The sequence below is a fragment of the Entelurus aequoreus genome, linkage group LG11, assembly GCF_033978785.1.
Source record: "Entelurus aequoreus isolate RoL-2023_Sb linkage group LG11, RoL_Eaeq_v1.1, whole genome shotgun sequence".
Taxonomy (NCBI): Eukaryota; Metazoa; Chordata; class Actinopteri; order Syngnathiformes; family Syngnathidae; genus Entelurus; species Entelurus aequoreus.
In genome coordinates this window covers 65,458,404-65,476,171 of record NC_084741.1, presented here as the reverse complement: position 1 = coordinate 65,476,171, position 17,768 = coordinate 65,458,404, and the positions used below count along the sequence as shown (strand labels likewise).

Sequence of the window (17,768 nt, the reverse complement as noted above, 5' to 3'; positions counted from 1 at the left end):
ACAGAGTAGCCCAGTCATGTCTCAGGCTGTCATTTCCCATCATTTCTTATTAAACCGGGCGGAACGTAACTCAAATGATTCAGTTGGCCACTGCTATTACCTCATATCTCAAGCTACTATAACCATGACAAGAAATACTGGAATTTCCCCCCGTCCTTCTCCTAGAAGAAGACATTTCGCAAATGGCCTTGTCTGGCAACGTTTTGCCAGTTATGCTCACTTCCACACGTTGTGCAACTTTTCTTCCAGTCAAAAAAAAAAAAAAAAGACATCAGAGCAGAGCAAAGCAGAGATCACTCATCATCAACCCCCAAACCTTTTCTTCCTCTTCTTTTCATGATAGGTGCGGTTTGAAGTCCTGACCTCTGAGGCGTCCTACTGCCGCAGTCTGGACATCGTCGTCGAGCATTTTGTTAAGTCTAAACAGCTGGGGGCACTGTTGGCCACCCAAGATCGGAACTGGCTGTTTTCCCGTCTGGCAGACGTCCGTGCTATCAGCCACAGGTCAGACATGATGCTACAGTGTGCAAGGAGGATTGGATGAAACTCAAATTGGATGTATTTATTTAGACTTAACCCTGGAGGTCTTTGAAATATCCTCACTTATTTATTTCAGATGGATATTTTTAAAAAAAAGTCAGATTCATAAAATAACTACTCCAAATAATTGTTTCCACTTTAAACAAGTCACTCCTTTTAAAACTACTTCAACCTGAAATTGTATTTATTTATTTGTAATTTTTTAATTGTATTTATTTTTATTTTTGTTTAGTTGTACTTTATTTATTTTTTCTTTGATGCACCTGAAAGTGTGGCAGCACACCACAGTAGCTCCTTTGATTTCCTTCATTTTACTTTATTTTTGGTATTATTCTCAACTTTTCTTGCTTTTTTTATCACTTATCTTTTAGAACAAGTTCCCTTGTGGATCAATAACATTTGTCTAATAAGTACCTATATCAAATGTTAGCTGCTGCAATATCAGCCGCTATTCATCCTGGGGTTTAGACTAAGACTTAGACAAACTTTATTGATCCACAAGGAAAATTGTTCTAACATTGTTTAACATTTCACACTGGTTTTTTTGTGGATTGTTTTCAAATAAATAAATAAATGTAAATATATTTGAACAATGTTTGATACGTGTTCAACATTAAGGCAAAAGGGAATAGACGCATTCATAAATGACAAATAACGCTACATTCAAACTTGAACCATAAAAAGCCATGCAAATACATTGTTTACAAAACAACACATTTTTTCTTATAATTACCGGTATATACTATTTGTTTACATTTTGTAACACTTTTAAAGGAAAATATATACTTACCGGTACATAATAATAATAATTTCAATAAAATACTATTAAAGGAGTATATGCTTAAGTTATTTATTTACTTAATGGAAACACTATACAACAGTATTTTCCATCCATAGTTATTTTTTCAAAGTAAAAAATAAAAATAAATAAAACAAAAACATCTTTCCTAAAGTGCTGATATTACGCATTAGTCAATCTTGATCTTTTTCTGCATGATTCAAATGGGACTAAGTAGTGAACAAATGAAAGAAAGAAATACATTAAAAGCTAGTGCTGAAGTAAAAATGTTTATTAACTGTAAAATAGATTTAATTAGTTTATGTTAAGTGAAATGTGGTATCAGAAATGGCATTTTCAATGGGATATTTTTGTATTTATTAAAAAAAAAAAATCATTTATTTATTCATTTGATAGGGAAATCATAATACAGGTACTGAGAAAACGGACACTTTTTGTTTGTCCCCCCAAAAAAATATGAAAAAATTACAACAAAAATAACAATTAAATAAGAATAACCTCCACCCCAATCCCGTCCTACATTTCAGTCACAGTGGGTAGCAATGTACTACCTTCCTCTTCACCACAAGCAGATAAAGAATCACACGAACTGACTGAAAGAAAAAAAAGAAAGTAACCAAAAAAATTAATCACAAACATACAGAGAAGTGTCACTGAATCAAAAAACAAACAAACAAAAACAAAAAGAGTTGAGTTAAGTGGAGTGGGGTATTTGTGTATTTATTTTTTGCAGTGTTGCCATTTTGGTAACACATTAATATTCTTTGGCAAATTTGACTAATATTCATTCAAAACACCAAAAAGAAAATGAACCACACTAAATATCCATAGGTACTTTTAATAAGGCATAATTAACATACTTTGATGTATTTTTAGCTTCTTATCAAAGCTGGAGGAGCGTCTGGAGTCGGACATCATATCATTTACCGTGTGTGACATCATCGCTCGCCACTGTCAGCGCTTCAAGATGGTTTATGTACCCTACCTCACCAACCAGTCCTACCAGGACGCCACCTACCAGAGACTCATGTGAGACACTTTGATGGCCCCCGATTGAAATGTGCACTGTGTGACCTCTTGTTGCTGCGTGTGCCTTTCAAGGAATGAGAATCCCGGCTTCAAACGCATCGTGGAGAAGTTAGAGAGGAGTCCTGTTTGTCAAAGACTTCCCCTTCGTTCCTTCCTCGTCCTCCCATTCCAAAGAATTACAAGAATTAAGCTGCTGGTCCAGGTGTGTTGGTGGTCCTATCTGTTTGGATTTTGAAACTATTTCATTTAGGAGAAAAGATTGAAAAACAAAATGTGTTTTGGTAATATTTGTACACTCGTAGCAGTTAAAACAGTGTACTATTAATATGTCAACACAGTAAATTCTACCTGATTGTAACCAATCTTAGACTTAGACACACATTATTGATCCACAAGGCAAATTGTTCCACACAGTAGCTCAGTTACAAATGATGGTAAGGGTAAGGATGGAAAGGATAATGCAGGTATAAAATAGACTAAAAATGTACCATAATAGCAATATAAAATATAACATATATGTAATATTTGCATATTATATATACAGTATATAATATATACTGATATATTATTACGTCATATTGAATTTTTATATAATATATACAATATATCAGTGTTTTTCAACCACTGTGCCGCGGCACACTAGTGTGACGTGAGATATTGTCTGGTGTGCCGTGAAAAATTATGCAACTTCACCTAATTGGTCGAAAAAATATTTTTTGCAAATCAATAATTATAATAATGTGCCGTTGTCTAGTGTCTGTGGCAGGGTAACCATGTAATACTCCAGTAGATGGCAGCAGGTAGTTAATTGCTTTGTAGAAGTCGGAACGCGTCGAGGATGGTTTGTCGTGATCCCAATATGCAGAGCACAGCGGGAGAAAGCATGCAGATAAAAAGGTATGTAATGCTTAAAACAAAAATTAACAAAAGGCAAGTCCCGCTAGGAAAAGGCACTGATGCATAGGGATGGCTATGCAAAATGTAAGTAAAACTGAATTGGCTACAAAGTAAACAAAAACAGAATGCTGGATGACAGCAAAAACTTAGTGTGTGTCCGTACATGACATGACAATCAACAATGTCCCCACAAAGAAGGATAGCGTCCGCACAACTGAAATAGTCTTGATTGCCAATACAAAGCAGGTCAGGCAATAGCACTCAAAGGAGGATGTGACGCTGCTACAGGAAAACCCAAACAAAACAGGAAAGGCCACCAAAATAACAGCGCAAGACAGGAACTAAAGCACGACACACAGAAAACAACAACCTAAAAAAAAAAGACAACCTGGTGAAGTTTCATTTTTTAACGTTTCTGCTGGTGGTGTGCTTCCGTATTTTTTCAATGAAAAAAATGTGCCTTGGCTCAAAAAAGGTTGAAAAACACTGCAATATATAACAAATCTCAAGTACCATGTACAATATTACAGTATATGTAACAGCTGCAAAATAGAGAGTAGATCCAGCAGAAAATATACATTATAAACAAAGAGAGGTAGCTAACATAGAAGCGGTCAGGTAATAGACAGATATCATCTATTGCTCTATGACGAGTGATTATACAGCTTGATGGAGTGCGGAATGAAGGAGTTCTTGAATCGAACACTGTGGGAACGTAGCTGAAGGAGCCTGTTGGAGAATGAGCTTTACTGTCCCTCAATTGTCTGGTAATGTGTCCCTCACTGACACAAACACTTCCATTTGCGTGCCAATAGTTTGGCCGGATTTCCGGATCTGTTTGTCAATCCGGTTTAAGTCCTTTTTGCTGGTGCTGCCCCCCCCAACAAACCACTGCAAAGTACAGGGCACTGGCCACAACAGTTTGCTGCACACATTAAAGGACCTGAGCTTCCTCAAGAAAAAGAGTCTGCTCATGCCCTTCTTGTATACAGCTTTGCTGTTGTCCTTCCAGTCCTGTCTGCTGTTCTATTTTATTGTGTTTTTCACAAAGCCATAAAAAAGGAAAATTACTTCAGTTACTTTTATATCATATTTTCCTTAAGATTCTAGGATTGTCTTCCTGCTACTTAGGACTTTCTCACACAGAGTTTTTGTTTATTTTCCAGAACATTGTGAAGAGAACAACCCCTGGTACTGCAGATGCGACGCAGGCCATTAAAGCTTTGAAGCTTCTAGAAAAGGTAAAAATTGTACCTCCATACTTAGGTCTTTATGTGACTGCGTGGGTTCCCTCCGGGTACTCCGGCTTCCTCCCACCTCCAAAGACATGCACCTGGGGATAGGTTGATTGGCAACACTAAATTGGCCCTAGTGTGTGAATGTGAGTGTGAATGTTGTCTGTCTATCTGTGTTGGCTCTGCGATGAGGTGGCGACTTGTCCAGGGTGTACCCTGCCTACCGCCCGAATGCAGCTGAGATAGGCTCCAGCACCCCCCGCAACCCCAAAAGGGACAAGCGGTAGAAAATGGATGGATGGAAGAGACTTTATAATATATTTTTTTATAAATGCAGGTTTTGTCCTTATGGGACTTTTAGGCTGTAGTTCGGTATTTAAATGTTGCATACCTCGACGCGGTCCACTTCGCGGTAACACTGGTATTTTTGTAAGGAAGTAAGGACTTGTGTGAAACATCGCAAACCACAATGCTGTCTGTTGGGTTTAATAGGTGTCTTAATTTGATATTCTGCTATATTTACCTGCTGAGTTTCCCACAAAAGCCTCTAAAATATACTGTGAAATGGTACCTCTGTTTTCAATGCAAATCCAATTACAAAAGGAATCGGTCTATAGTGTCCCAGTCGTTGAACTCTAAAATAATCTTTCCACACAGAGATTGAGTCACCAACGTGTGCAGAATTCTTTATTTGGGCACTAGATTCTGCGAAATGATACACGGGCAATCATATGGCATCAAAACTGTGACAAAATCAGTGCACGCTCGGACTCTATTTGCTGCACGCAGAGTCTGTTTGCACTCGCAATGTTTTTGTCTGTTTCTCTCCAAAGTTCCTCCCTTTTGGCGCTTACAGGGACGGGCATTGACTACACCAGTCTGGCCCGCTGGACATTCCCCCCAATTTTTTTTTAGATGTTTAAGATGGAAAATGTATTTGCCATTATGATGTGCAGTGATGTTTTCTAACGACCGTAAGTCTTGAACTATACAAAGTATTTCAATGGTTTGAATCTGCGCTTATGGATGATACACCAGTTACTATGGTAATCGAATTAGTTACTATGGTAATCGAATTAGTTACTATGGTAATCGAATTAGTTACTATGGTCATCTAATTAGTTACTATGGTAATGTAAGTCACAGCAGCTCGGACGAGGCAACAAGCAGTGTGGGTGGGGAGTGTTTCCACAGACGCGGAAGGAGATTTTCACAACAAAGTTCTAAAGCTTAGTGATACATCAGATATATCAGGTTGTAGGTGGGTTTATTTTGTACCCTTCGCGTTCATATTTCACTGTTTGTTGCATTTTTGTTGCGTTTCACTTGATTGTAAAATGTGTCGATCGAAAGGTGGTGTGACGTTCATGTTTTGTCAATAATCAGTGTTTTATCCTTCATAGAAAAATGTAAAATTCCATTATGTTTTTTAAGGCAGTCTGTCATAACGTTTCTAGCATTCAGTGTTCCTAAAAATAGACATGCCGGCCCCCAGGCACATTTTTTTCTCTAAATGTGGCCCCCGAGTCAAAATAATTGCCTAGGCCTGGTCTATACTGTAAAAAAAGTTTGATAACCACTGATATAAGGGGTTGTTTTGTCTAAATTCTAGACCCTATGTGTCAAAATCAAGGCCCATGGGCCAGATCTGGCCCGCGAATGGCCCCCGGGATGATATTTGATTAGTATTAGAAACGACCCGCAGGCCACAGCCGCCTGCTGCTGTTTTGCATGCACCAATACTCCATCAGTGTTGGCGCTAGGAATTTTCAAAATGGGGTCCCAGGGACCCCATCAAGTCATAAAAATGGGGTCCCAAAGTACATTTTTGGGGTCCCACTTTTTTGCCATCGTTTTGAAAACAAACGATAAATGTATGCATTATCCTGTTATATCTCACATTCTATATTGTGTTTTGGAAAAAGGTTGTCATAAACGTTACTTAATTCATTAAAAAAAATAATACAAAAGAAAACAATGCATATGTAAATGTATTCAGTTATAAACATTCATTCACTTTCTTCTTTCCTTCATGGATCTAAACTTTACAGCTGCCGGTACTTTTTTCTATATTTTTATTATAATATTTTCTGAATGTGTTTGTTCTATTTTTGGCCAAAGTAAGACAAAGAAAACAATCTGAAGTTGTCTTTATTTTTTATTTTTAATGCCATGATTTTAATAGTCCGACCCACGTGTGCACATATTTTCCTCCACGCGGCCCCTGAGCTAAAATGAGTTTGACACTCCTGCTTTAGACTCTTAAAAAGTACTCTTCTTGAGAAGAGAGTGTATTTAATGCCTGCCCCGTGATTAGTCTTCGTGCCACACGCATGCAGAGTACGTTTTTTACCTGGGCGAGTGAGAGAGCAGAGAGACATTTTAATCTCTTACAGGTTAGTCATTTCTGCGTGCTATGTGTTGTCGTTTTAACACTGGTCCGTGTCGCGTTCACATTCGTGAACCAACAGTTGCAAACAAACCGAGGCCAATCTAGAAAGCGGTCTCGGTCTGCTTGTTTGATGCACACCAGAGTTCAGATGACCGCGCTCACACTTCACAAAAAAAAAACCCGTACTAGTTGGTAGTGATGTGCAGATCGATACTGAAATATCAATACCGCTGATACCAGATCTTCATGCTCGAATATCGAATCTCAAACCGAAATATCGATACTTTTGTTACTTTAGTTATTTGAGATAATGTATATCATCAACAGGAACACAGTGTAAAGTAAATAAATAACTGAGATCTTGTCTAAATGAAACGCGATTAGTGGGAACTACTTTTTCTTCCGCCATGGTAAGTACGTAATGTGCAAGCAAGACAATTACTGGCATGGATTATAAAACAACAAGTGTATTTATACTTTTATTGTAGGCCCTATGTGTCAAAGTCCGGCCCGCGAATAAATTATCTATGGCCCCCGGGATGATATTTGATTAGCCATAGCCGCCTGCTGCTGTTTTGCACGCATGGACTCAGGGAAAATTGCAGATAAGAGCCATGAGAAAGAATACAACTGATTTGATTTACGTTTTATTTTCTCTTTTTACTGTTTGAAAGCATTAATTGGTAGGATCATAGAGCAGCACAATATTGCATTTTCAGTTCATAATGCATGCAATTTCATTTATGCATTCCTCTTGATATTAAGGAACATATTTTATTTTTGAAGGACATTTGCTGGTTTGTTGTTTGCCTGTTGAAAATGTTTTCCCTTGAAATAACTGACAGAGCCATAAGAAAATATTGCTTTATTCATTTAATGTACAGGACATGGGATTTTTCTTTGAAGGAAGTTTGTTTTTGACTGTTAGACTGTTCCATCCATCCATTTTCTACCGCTTGTCCCTTTCGGGGTTTAAAAATGTTTTTACTTGAAATTAGTGACAGAGCCATACAAAAATGTTGGATTATTCATTAAATTATTGAATAAAATACAGTACACTGTTTTAGGTCCTGGTTCAATAGGTTATATGCAATCATTTTAATATGTTTTAATAAACTTTGAACCAGTCCTGCCCCCGGCTTGTAGCAAATTATTATTTTTTGGCCCTCTAATGTATTTGACTTTGACATCCCTGTTGTAGGCTTTTTGGAGACATTACATACAGAGTTGACTTTAAATAAGGTGCAGCATTCAGTGCAGAATAACGCCATTATTTGTTTCTCCCTGTGATTTTTTTTTTTTTTTAGCGTTTGACTATGATTTTTCAAGAGCCGCACCACTTGAAATACACTAATTTTGAAATTCGCAGCAGACACATTAGGTTTATTTTACACAAAGTATCGAATCGGTATCGCCGATACCAGCCTGAATTTTACCCGGTGTGGGATCGGAAAGAAAATCAGTGGTAACGCACATCGCTGCTAGTTGGAGTTAAAGTTAAAGTACCAATGATTGTCACACACACACACGTGGTGTGGCGAAATTATTCTCTGCATTTGACCCATCACCCTTGATCACCCCTGGGAAGTGAGGGGAGCAGTGAGCAGCAGCGGTGGCCGCGCCCGGGAATCATTTTTGGTGATTTAACCCCCAATTCCAACCCTTGATGCTGAGTGCCAAGCAGGGAGATAATGGGTCCCATTTTTATAGTCTTTGGTATGACTCGGCCGGGTTTTTTTGAACTCACAACCTACAGTTCTTTTTAACCGCAGCAAAACATGACATTGTGAACGTGCCCTAACTCTCGCCTGACTTTCAGCTGATCCAAGAGAGCAACGACAGCATCACTCAGATGAAAAGTATCGAGTCGCTGGTGTCGCTCAGTGCCAAGGTGGACTTTGAGTGCAGGGTAAGTGATGCGTTCAAGGACTGAAGGAATCACCGCACTGCTGTTTGTGTTGAACATATTTGTGTGTGGCGTTTGCCGCAGACTCTTCCTCTCATCAGTCAGTCTCGGAGGTTGGTGCGAGAGGGACCCGTCACCGAACTGATGGACTTCTCCCTCAAGGAAACCGAGAGGAATATTTACATGCACCTATTTAACGACTACCTGCTGCTCTCGCAACAAAAAGAGTGAGTCACCTTGCTTTTTACTGTTCGATCGATGATTCATCAACATCACCCCTAATTCACGTTTACTACATCCTGTCATATCCTGTCAGTCTTATCATTTCACTTCCTGCCGCCTCCTCATTTTGTCTCGATTGTGCTTCTCCCAAGAGGGGGCAAGTTCACGGTGATAGACCACGCCCCCGTGGCAGAGCTGCGTGCAGAGAATTGCCGCGTCAAACTTCATTCCCTGCAGAAGAACCTGTTCCGGCTGCACATGTTGAACAAGTCGCTGCTGCTGAGGACCGACACACAGTAAGACACAGCATCGCCTTGCTTCTTTTAACAACAACAAAAAAATGGCCACCAGAAGATTTCTACCTTTTTTTTCCCTTTAGGAGTGATAAGCTACGTTGGATATCCGCCCTTTCCCGACCTCATCCTGAGATAGATTTTTCTTCTGCACAAGGTAACGCATGCTTCCTGGTGCAAGTGACACCATTTCTATTTTATTGATCAATAACTCAATTATTGACGTGATCAAGTTTAACCCGGCTGGTTCGGGCCCCCAATGCTTTTTTTACCGCATTCCGCACAGGGACTCGATCCCTGATCATTTGTATTGAGAGTCGAGTGTGCTGACCACTGGACTAAAAGGGGAGTGAGGTTTACTTTTGGCCCGTTACACTCACCCGCCGACACCTTATTCTCATCCGGGTCACGGCACCGAGTGTAACCGGTGTGGTTTTTCTCTGCGTTGTGTGTAGAGTTTCTTAATAAACATGACCGACACCAGAGTTGCTGCTCAGCTGCTCTTTACTCGTTGAAATGCATCTGACGATATACAGGAAATACAAATAGTGTGGTCCACAGGTGTCAAATTCAAGGCCCGGGGGCCAGATCTGCCCCGCAAACACCTGAAAATGATATGTGTCAATAAAGTACTTAATATTTTCGCACTAAATGTAATTGATTTTTTTGACAGAAAAAAAAAATGTACTGCTTAAAATTGCATGCCTTTTTAAACTTTCATAATATCCAATATTGCAACAATTATTACAGTATACTATCATACTTTCCAAACTTGTTTTTGTCTAAATAAAAATACTAGAGATGTCCGATAATGGCTTTTTTGCCGATATCCGATATTGTCCAACTCTTAATTACAGATTCCGATATCAACCGATACCGATATATACAGCCATGGAATTAACACATTATTATGCCTTATTTTGTTGTGATGCCCCGCTGGATGCATTAAACAATGTAACAAGGTTCTCCAAAATAAATCAACTCAAGTTATAGAAAAAAATGCCAACATGGCACTGCCGTGTTTATTATTGAAGTCACAAAGTGCATTATTTTTTTTAACATGCCTCAAAACAGCAGCTTGGAATTTGGGACATGCTCTCCCTGAGAGAGGATGAGGAGGTTGAGGTGGTGTATATTGTAGCGTCCCGGAAGAGTTAGTGCTGCAAGGGGTTCTGGGTATTTGTTCTGTTGTGTTTATGTTCTCCCGAAATGTGTTTGTCATTCTTCTTTGGTGTGGGTTCACAGTGTGGCGCATATTTGTAACAGTGTTAAAGTTGTTTATACGGTCACCCTCAGTGTGACCTGTATGGCTGTTGACCAAGTATTCCTTGCATTCACTTGTGTGTGTGAAAAGCCGTAGATATTATGTGACTGGGCTGGCACGCAAAGGCAGTGCCTTCAAGGTTTATTGGCGCTCTGTACTTCTCCCTACGTCCGTGTACCACTACGTACAGCGGCGTTTTAAAAAGTCATAAATTTTACTTTTTGAAACCGATACCGATAATATCCGATATTACATTTTAAAGCATTTATCGGTCGATAATATCGGCAGTCCGATATTATCGGACATCTCTAAAAAATACTTAACTTTACTTTCAACTACCCATCAAATTCATAAAAATGACAATACATTTTACCTTGTTCCTTACAGCATATTACTGTAAATTGAAAAAAAATACTACTGTTTTTTGCGTTAAAATTCTGTTGACTGAGCAGCCAGTTTTTGACTTTAAAATCTACGGTTGTCGTTTTTAACGATGTACCGGTATTTCTTTAAATGGAAAGACGGTACATTTGTTTTTACAGTGGAAAAACTGGCAGCTATGTTGGCAGAATAAAAAAAGAACTTGTACGGTTTTTCCATTAACAATATAATGTGGTAAAAACCAATGTCAATTTAACACAGAAATTCTGGCAACTTAGCTGCCAGCTTTTTTCGTAAAAAAACCCCTCAAAAAACAGTGGTACTGTTTTTCCATTTACCTTAAAATGTTGTAAAAAATTTAAAAAACACTAGATTTTACAGTAAAATTTTGTAAATGTAAAGTTTTTACTTTAAAATCGACAGTCTACTTTAAACAATTTATATAATTAATAATGAAATCCAGAGGCAAATTCATACATTATTCCCTGTTACAAGCGGCCCTCTGATGGCAGCCATAACTGCCATGTGGCCCTCAATGAAAACCAGTTCGACATCCCTGGTGTAGTCAATATTTTTTGCCAAATGTTGAGTCCCTTCACCAGGCCTGGGCAATTATTTTGACTCGGGGGGCCAAATTTAGAGAAAAATGTGTCTGGGGGCCAGTATATCTGATTTTCAGGAACACTAGTACAAAACCTCACAATAATGTCTGATTGAAAGCTAAAAACATCATGACAGACCGCCTTAAAAAAACGGAATGGAATTTTTATTTTTTTTACTGAACGAGACACCCAGAATGTACATGAAAATAAAGAATGTGGGATTTAACTATGAAGGATAAAACACTGAATATTGACAACATATGAACGTCACACCCCCTCTCGATCGACATATTTTACAATCAAGCAAAACGCAACAAAAATGTAACAAACACAGCGAAATATGAACGTGAAGGGTAAAAACCAAAAAAACACCTACAATCTGATACATCTGATATATCACTAAGCTTTAGAACTTTGTTGTAAAAATCTCCTTCCGTGTCTGTCCCTGACACCCGCATTTCAGGCTGGCCGCTCTGGAAACACTCTGTGGAAACGCTCCCCACCCACACTGCTTGGTGCCTCGTCTGAGCTGCTGTGACTTAGATTACCATAGTAACTAATTAGATGACCATAGTAACTAATTAGATGACCATAGTAACTAGTATATCATGCAAAAGCGCAGATTCCAACCATTGAAATACTTTGTATAGTTCAAGACTTACGGTCATTAGAAAACATCACTGCACATCATAATGGCAGCTACACTTTCATCTTAAAGATCTAAAACATTTATTTGGGAATGTCCGGCATGCCAGATTGAAAAGCTTAATGGGCTGCATGCGGCCCCCGGGCCTTAATTTGCCCAGGTCTTCCCTACACAAAAACAACAATACAGAGCAAGGAATAAAACAATACAGAACAGGAAATAATTGTGAAATAAATTTCTTAATGAGACAGTAAATACACTTTTCTGTCATCGCACGGACGCCTACCTCTCATGTAGATATCGTGGACAAAATGAAAGTAGAAAGGCGTGTCCGACACATATAAAGAGGCGGGTGTCACAACAATTATTGCAGTAGGTGGGACGAGGCCAGACAATGGTTCCACTTACTGACAAAACATCAAACAAACTTCAGGTATTTTCATGTAACTTACATATTCTCTGTAATTGTAACAATAATAAGACATAATTGAACCTGTTACACTAGTGTCACGTTCTGGTATATTTATATCTAGTGGGCAGCCTATGACGGAGTCAGCTCTCTTAATCAGTTTATTAAGTCTGTTCCTGACTCTGACCGTGCTGCCCCCCACCCCAGCAAATGACGGCATAGAACGCCGTAGAAGCTACCCCAGTGTCATAAAAAGTGGGCAGACGTGACCCGCACACCCCGAAAGACCTCAGTCTCCTCAATAATATAGCATAGCAAATGCAAGACATCAAAAAAATTATTATTTTTTAAATGAAGCATAAAAACTGCCAGCAGGTAATTCTTCAAATGATTTCTTAACAAATTAAAGTTCCATATTCCATAAAGTGCCGCATTATGTAATCGTTTCCACATCTCTACTGAACAATGTCAAGGTAATTTGTCATTCTCACACAATTAAGTTGTGAAAGGCATACGGTATATAAAATGAAGATAAATATTGCATGGCAGCATTATACACATTGAAAGACTAAAGTTAAAAAACACAACAAAATAAGATTAGACGTTTTCCCTTTGCACGTTGACGTGCAGTATTTCATGTTGCCATGAAGATGGGCTGGGCTTGCACTGTATTTGTTTGCGGAGTAGACGCGTAACTAAATCACAAGACATTTACACTTCCTGTCCCTCACGTAATATATTTTGTGTGGAAACTCTGTGCCGTTCCTGAAAAATCCACATACGATTACTATTTATATACTACTGGGCTTCACAAGGACAACACTACTATACTTAGACTTAGACAAACTTTATTGATCTACAAGGGAAATTGTTCCACACAGTAGCTCAGTAACAAAGGATGGAAAGGATAAGGATGGAAAGGATAATGCACACAAGTACACAAAAAGAGGGCGAAAACAAAAGCTATAAAGTAGACTAAAAATGTACTATAAGAGGTCAGAATGGTACAGTTTGCTCTTGTATGGTTTCTGAATTATGACAAATCCTAGAGGTTTTAAATTATCAACAAAAATGATAACTTCAAATTGAGGCTGTCAAACGATTAAAATATGTAATCGCGAATAATTGATTGCCCTTAGTTCACTGGTAATTAATCACGATTAATTGCAAATTCGATGGATCATTTTCAAGATTTTATTACCATCAAGATGGTACTGGACAATTTATTTGCTTAATGCAAATGTTTGTTTATTAAAAATAATGTTGTTTTTAAAAGAGAAAGTTAGGTCCCCCCAGCTTCCTACGCTATGATCTGGAGTTTCCTTTTCATCCTGTCTCGGTGAAAAAGTTAATAAGTTTGGCACATGTGGCCACGTCAGACTGCCACGCTTTACTTTTAAATTTTTTTTATATCCTGTCTTTTCAGCGCCATACTCGCTCTTTTTACTGTCCATTCTCCTTTGTTTTTACTCTCTTTTACATAGCCTGACTGACGTGTTGTCAAGGTAATGGCAAACAGGCAACTTCGGCGTAGCTTGCATCCACATCCATTGTGGCATGCGGCTAGATTCAGTAAAAAGACAACGCAAACTCGCGCACCCCAGGCCTGGTCGCACACGACGCATGCAAAATATTGCATTAATTTTGGCAGCCCTACTTTAAAAATATAATTGATTAATACAGCTTGGTGAAAAGGTGATTTTTTTTTATATAAATTTGGACACCCCCGAATTTCTGGATTCAAATTGTTCAATCTCTATGTAAACGACATTTGTAAAGTTACAAAGGACTTACGGGGACGGCGTGGCGCAGTTGGGAGAGTGGCCGTGCCAGCAACCTGAGGGTTCCTGGTTCAATCCCCACCTTCTACCAACCTCGTCACGTCCGTTGTGTCCTTGAGCAAGACACTTCACCCTTGCTCCTGATGGGTCGTGGTTAGGGCCTTGCATGGCAGCTCCCGCCATCAGTGTGTGAATGTGTGTGTGAATGTGTGAATGTGGAAATAGTGTCAAAGCGCTTTGAGTACCTTGAAGGTAGAAAAGCGCTATATAAGTATAACCCATTTACTTAAAGTTAGTATTATTTGCAGATGATACAACTGCGTTTTGTTCAGGAGAGAACACACAGAAGCTAATACAAATAATAACAGAAGAAATGAACAAATTAAAAAGATGGTTTGACAAAAACAGACTATCTTTGAATCTCAGTAAAACTAAAATAATGCTATTTGGTAACAGTAGAAGAGAAAGTCAAAAACAATTACAAATAGACGGAGTAGATATTGAAAGGGTAAAAGAAAACACATTTTTGGGTGTAATAATAGATGATGAAATGAACTGTAACTCTCATAAAGTAGCTAGAAACACGTCAATAATGAATAAGGCAAAACATGTTCTAAACCAAAAATAATTTCATATTCTTTACTGCTCTCTAGTGTTACCATATCTGAGTTATTGTGCAGAAATATGGGGAAACAACTACAAATGTGCACTTTCATTCATTAACTGTTACAAAAAAGATCAATTAGAATAATAAATTGTTTTTTTTCAAAATTTGTTGTTTTTGTTTTGTCTACATATTCGAAATAAACATGAAAATGAAATGAAATGAAATGAAAATACATCATGTTGGATATAGAGAACATACAAACACTTTATTTGTTGAATCAAAACTATTGAAATTCAACAATTTGGTGCATTTGCAAACAGATAAAATGATGTACAAAGCAAACTATAACCTGCTACCCAAGAATGTACAACAATTCTTCTCAACAAAAGAGGAGAAATATAACCTTGCAGGAAAATGTATGCCCGTACAACACTTAAAACCTTTAGCATATCCGTATGTGGAATTAAATTATGGAATGGATTAACCAAATAAATCAAACAAAGCACTAATATGATTCAGTTTAAGAGACTGTTCAAACTACAAGTGTTCACAAAGTACACAGAAGAACATCTTGAACCCCCTTTTTTTTTTGAGGTAAAGATTATTTATGTATTTAATATTTGTTTACTTACTATGGTATATTATTTATTTATTCACTGTTCTGTTACAGAGAACAATGAAATGGGATAAAATTGCTACGGTATGAAAAGGGGTTGGATTAAATAAGCTCAGCTTCTTCCTACTCCTTTTCGGATGTACTGTAATGAAACAACCGGAAATATGTGATGCATTACATTGTGTCGTAATGCATGTTCGACATAAACTGAAACTGAACTGAACAATCATACATTTGTAGTTGACTTCGTAAATGACAGTTATTGGATCTCGGGTGTTGTAAATGCTGTCACATTTGGATGAACTCTGCTCCTCAACAGTAGCCTCAATCCATGTGTAGTTGTTCCAGCGCTAATAACAGTTGGCGTGTCAGCTTGATGACATACACCGAAGTAAATACACGTGTGATTTCCCCGCCAACAGTTAGTCACTTTATGCCTAAAATCCTGGAATGCAACACATCTAATATAAAAAAAAAGGATTTATGACTGATGTCATGCATGTCTTTCTATTTAACCTGATCTTTCCTTACAGATTTCCCACAGATGCAATGTATCAGAGCTTTCGTCGCCCAGCAGCCTGATGAGTTGTCTTTAGAAAAAGCTGACATCATCCTGGTGCACCAACAAAGCAGCGACCGTGAGAACATCTCCAAACTTAATTATGAACCACTCACCCTTTGGATAAGTTTAAGCTGTGCTTATCATTGGTTTGTGCCCTCACAGACTGGGTAGAGGGCACCAGGCTGTCCGACCGACATCGCGGATGGGTGCCGGAGTTGCATTTGGAGTTAATTAACAACTTCAGGGTCCGACAGCGCAACCTATCTGATGCCCTCAAACTCACCACGGCCACGGCTGCAGTATGAGTGGGACTGAAAAAAAGCCACACACAGACATCCAGGTTGAAATGTAAGGACTTCCTGAGCATCTTCACAGCTCCAGTTGGACGAAGTGGAGAGTCGGCGTCTCCTATGATTAGGCCGTGCAGAAAAAGGACAATCTATGCTGGCTTTGGAGCAATGCGTAATAATATTTGTATATTGACTCGAATGGAAAATATGAGCTAAAGATGCATGTTTTACTGCAAGATGAGCCCTGTGCGTGCAGTAGACCCGACTGTGTAGAGAATGTTTTAGGTTACACAGTAAATATGTTCCAATAAATTCAGCACATTTACACACTGCATCACACTGAAGGTTTTTTTTTCTTCTTCCTATGACTATTATGGGATCCGTTACAGCAGTGTTTTTCAACCTTTTTTGAGCCAAGGCACATTTTTTGCGTTGAAAAAATCCGGAGGCACACCACCAGCAGAAATCATTAAAAAAACGAAAATTAAGTTGACAGTAAAAAGTCATTGTCGCAATTGTTGGATATGACTTTAAACCACAATCGACCATGCATCACTATAGCTCTTGTCTTAAAGAAGGTCTACTGTCACGAACTGTCACATCACGCCGTGACTTATTTGGAGTTTTTTGTCGTTTCCTGTGTCTAGTGCTTTAGTTCTTGTTTTGCGCTCCTATTTTGGTGGCTTTTTCTCTTTTTTTGGTATTTTCCTGTAGCAGTTTCATGTCTTCCTTTGAGTGATATTTCCCGCATCTACTTTGTTTAAGCAGTCACGAATATTTCAGTGGTTTTTATCCTTCTTTGTGGAAACATTGTTGATTGTAATGTCATGTTCGGATGTACTTTGTGGACGGCATCTTTGCTCCACAGTAAGTCTTTGCTGTTGTCCAGCATTCTGTTTTTGTTTACTTTGTAGCCAGTTCAGTTTTAGTTTCGTTCTGCATGGCCTTCACTAAGCTTCAATGCCTTTTCTTAGGGGCACTCACATTTTCTTTATTTCTGGTTTAAGCATTAGACACCTTTTTGCCTGCACACTGCCTCCCGCTGTTTCCGACATCTACAAAGCAATTAGCTACCGGCTGCCACCTACTGATATGGAAGAGTATTACACGGTTACTCTGCCGAGCTCTCGACAGCACCGACACTCAACAACAACACATCATTTGCAGACTATAATTACTGGTTTGCAAAAATATGTTTTAACCCAAATAGGTGAAATTAGATAATCTCCCACGGCACACCAGACTCTATCTCACGGCACCTAGTGTGTGGCACAGTGGTTGAAAAACACGGCGTTGC

General features: G+C 38.6%; 1 protein-coding gene across 3 annotated transcripts in view; it reads left to right on the top strand.

Annotated features, from left to right (window-relative positions):
* Positions 1–16,803, top strand: part of arhgef5 (Rho guanine nucleotide exchange factor (GEF) 5) — a 43,185-nt gene extending 26,382 nt beyond the window's left edge. For all 3 annotated transcript variants that reach the window (XM_062063767.1, XM_062063768.1, XM_062063765.1), the window contains 10 exons: positions 344–504; positions 2,216–2,368; positions 2,441–2,570; positions 4,432–4,506; positions 8,712–8,801; positions 8,883–9,025; positions 9,173–9,316; positions 9,400–9,470; positions 16,153–16,257; positions 16,344–16,803. In XM_062063767.1, the coding sequence (XP_061919751.1) occupies positions 344–504; positions 2,216–2,368; positions 2,441–2,570; positions 4,432–4,506; positions 8,712–8,801; positions 8,883–9,025; positions 9,173–9,316; positions 9,400–9,470; positions 16,153–16,257; positions 16,344–16,486 (1,215 nt within the window). In that variant the 3' untranslated portion in view covers positions 16,487–16,803. The remainder of the gene's footprint in view (positions 1–343; positions 505–2,215; positions 2,369–2,440; positions 2,571–4,431; positions 4,507–8,711; positions 8,802–8,882; positions 9,026–9,172; positions 9,317–9,399; positions 9,471–16,152; positions 16,258–16,343) is intronic.
* Positions 16,804–17,768: the final 965 nt, after the last annotated feature.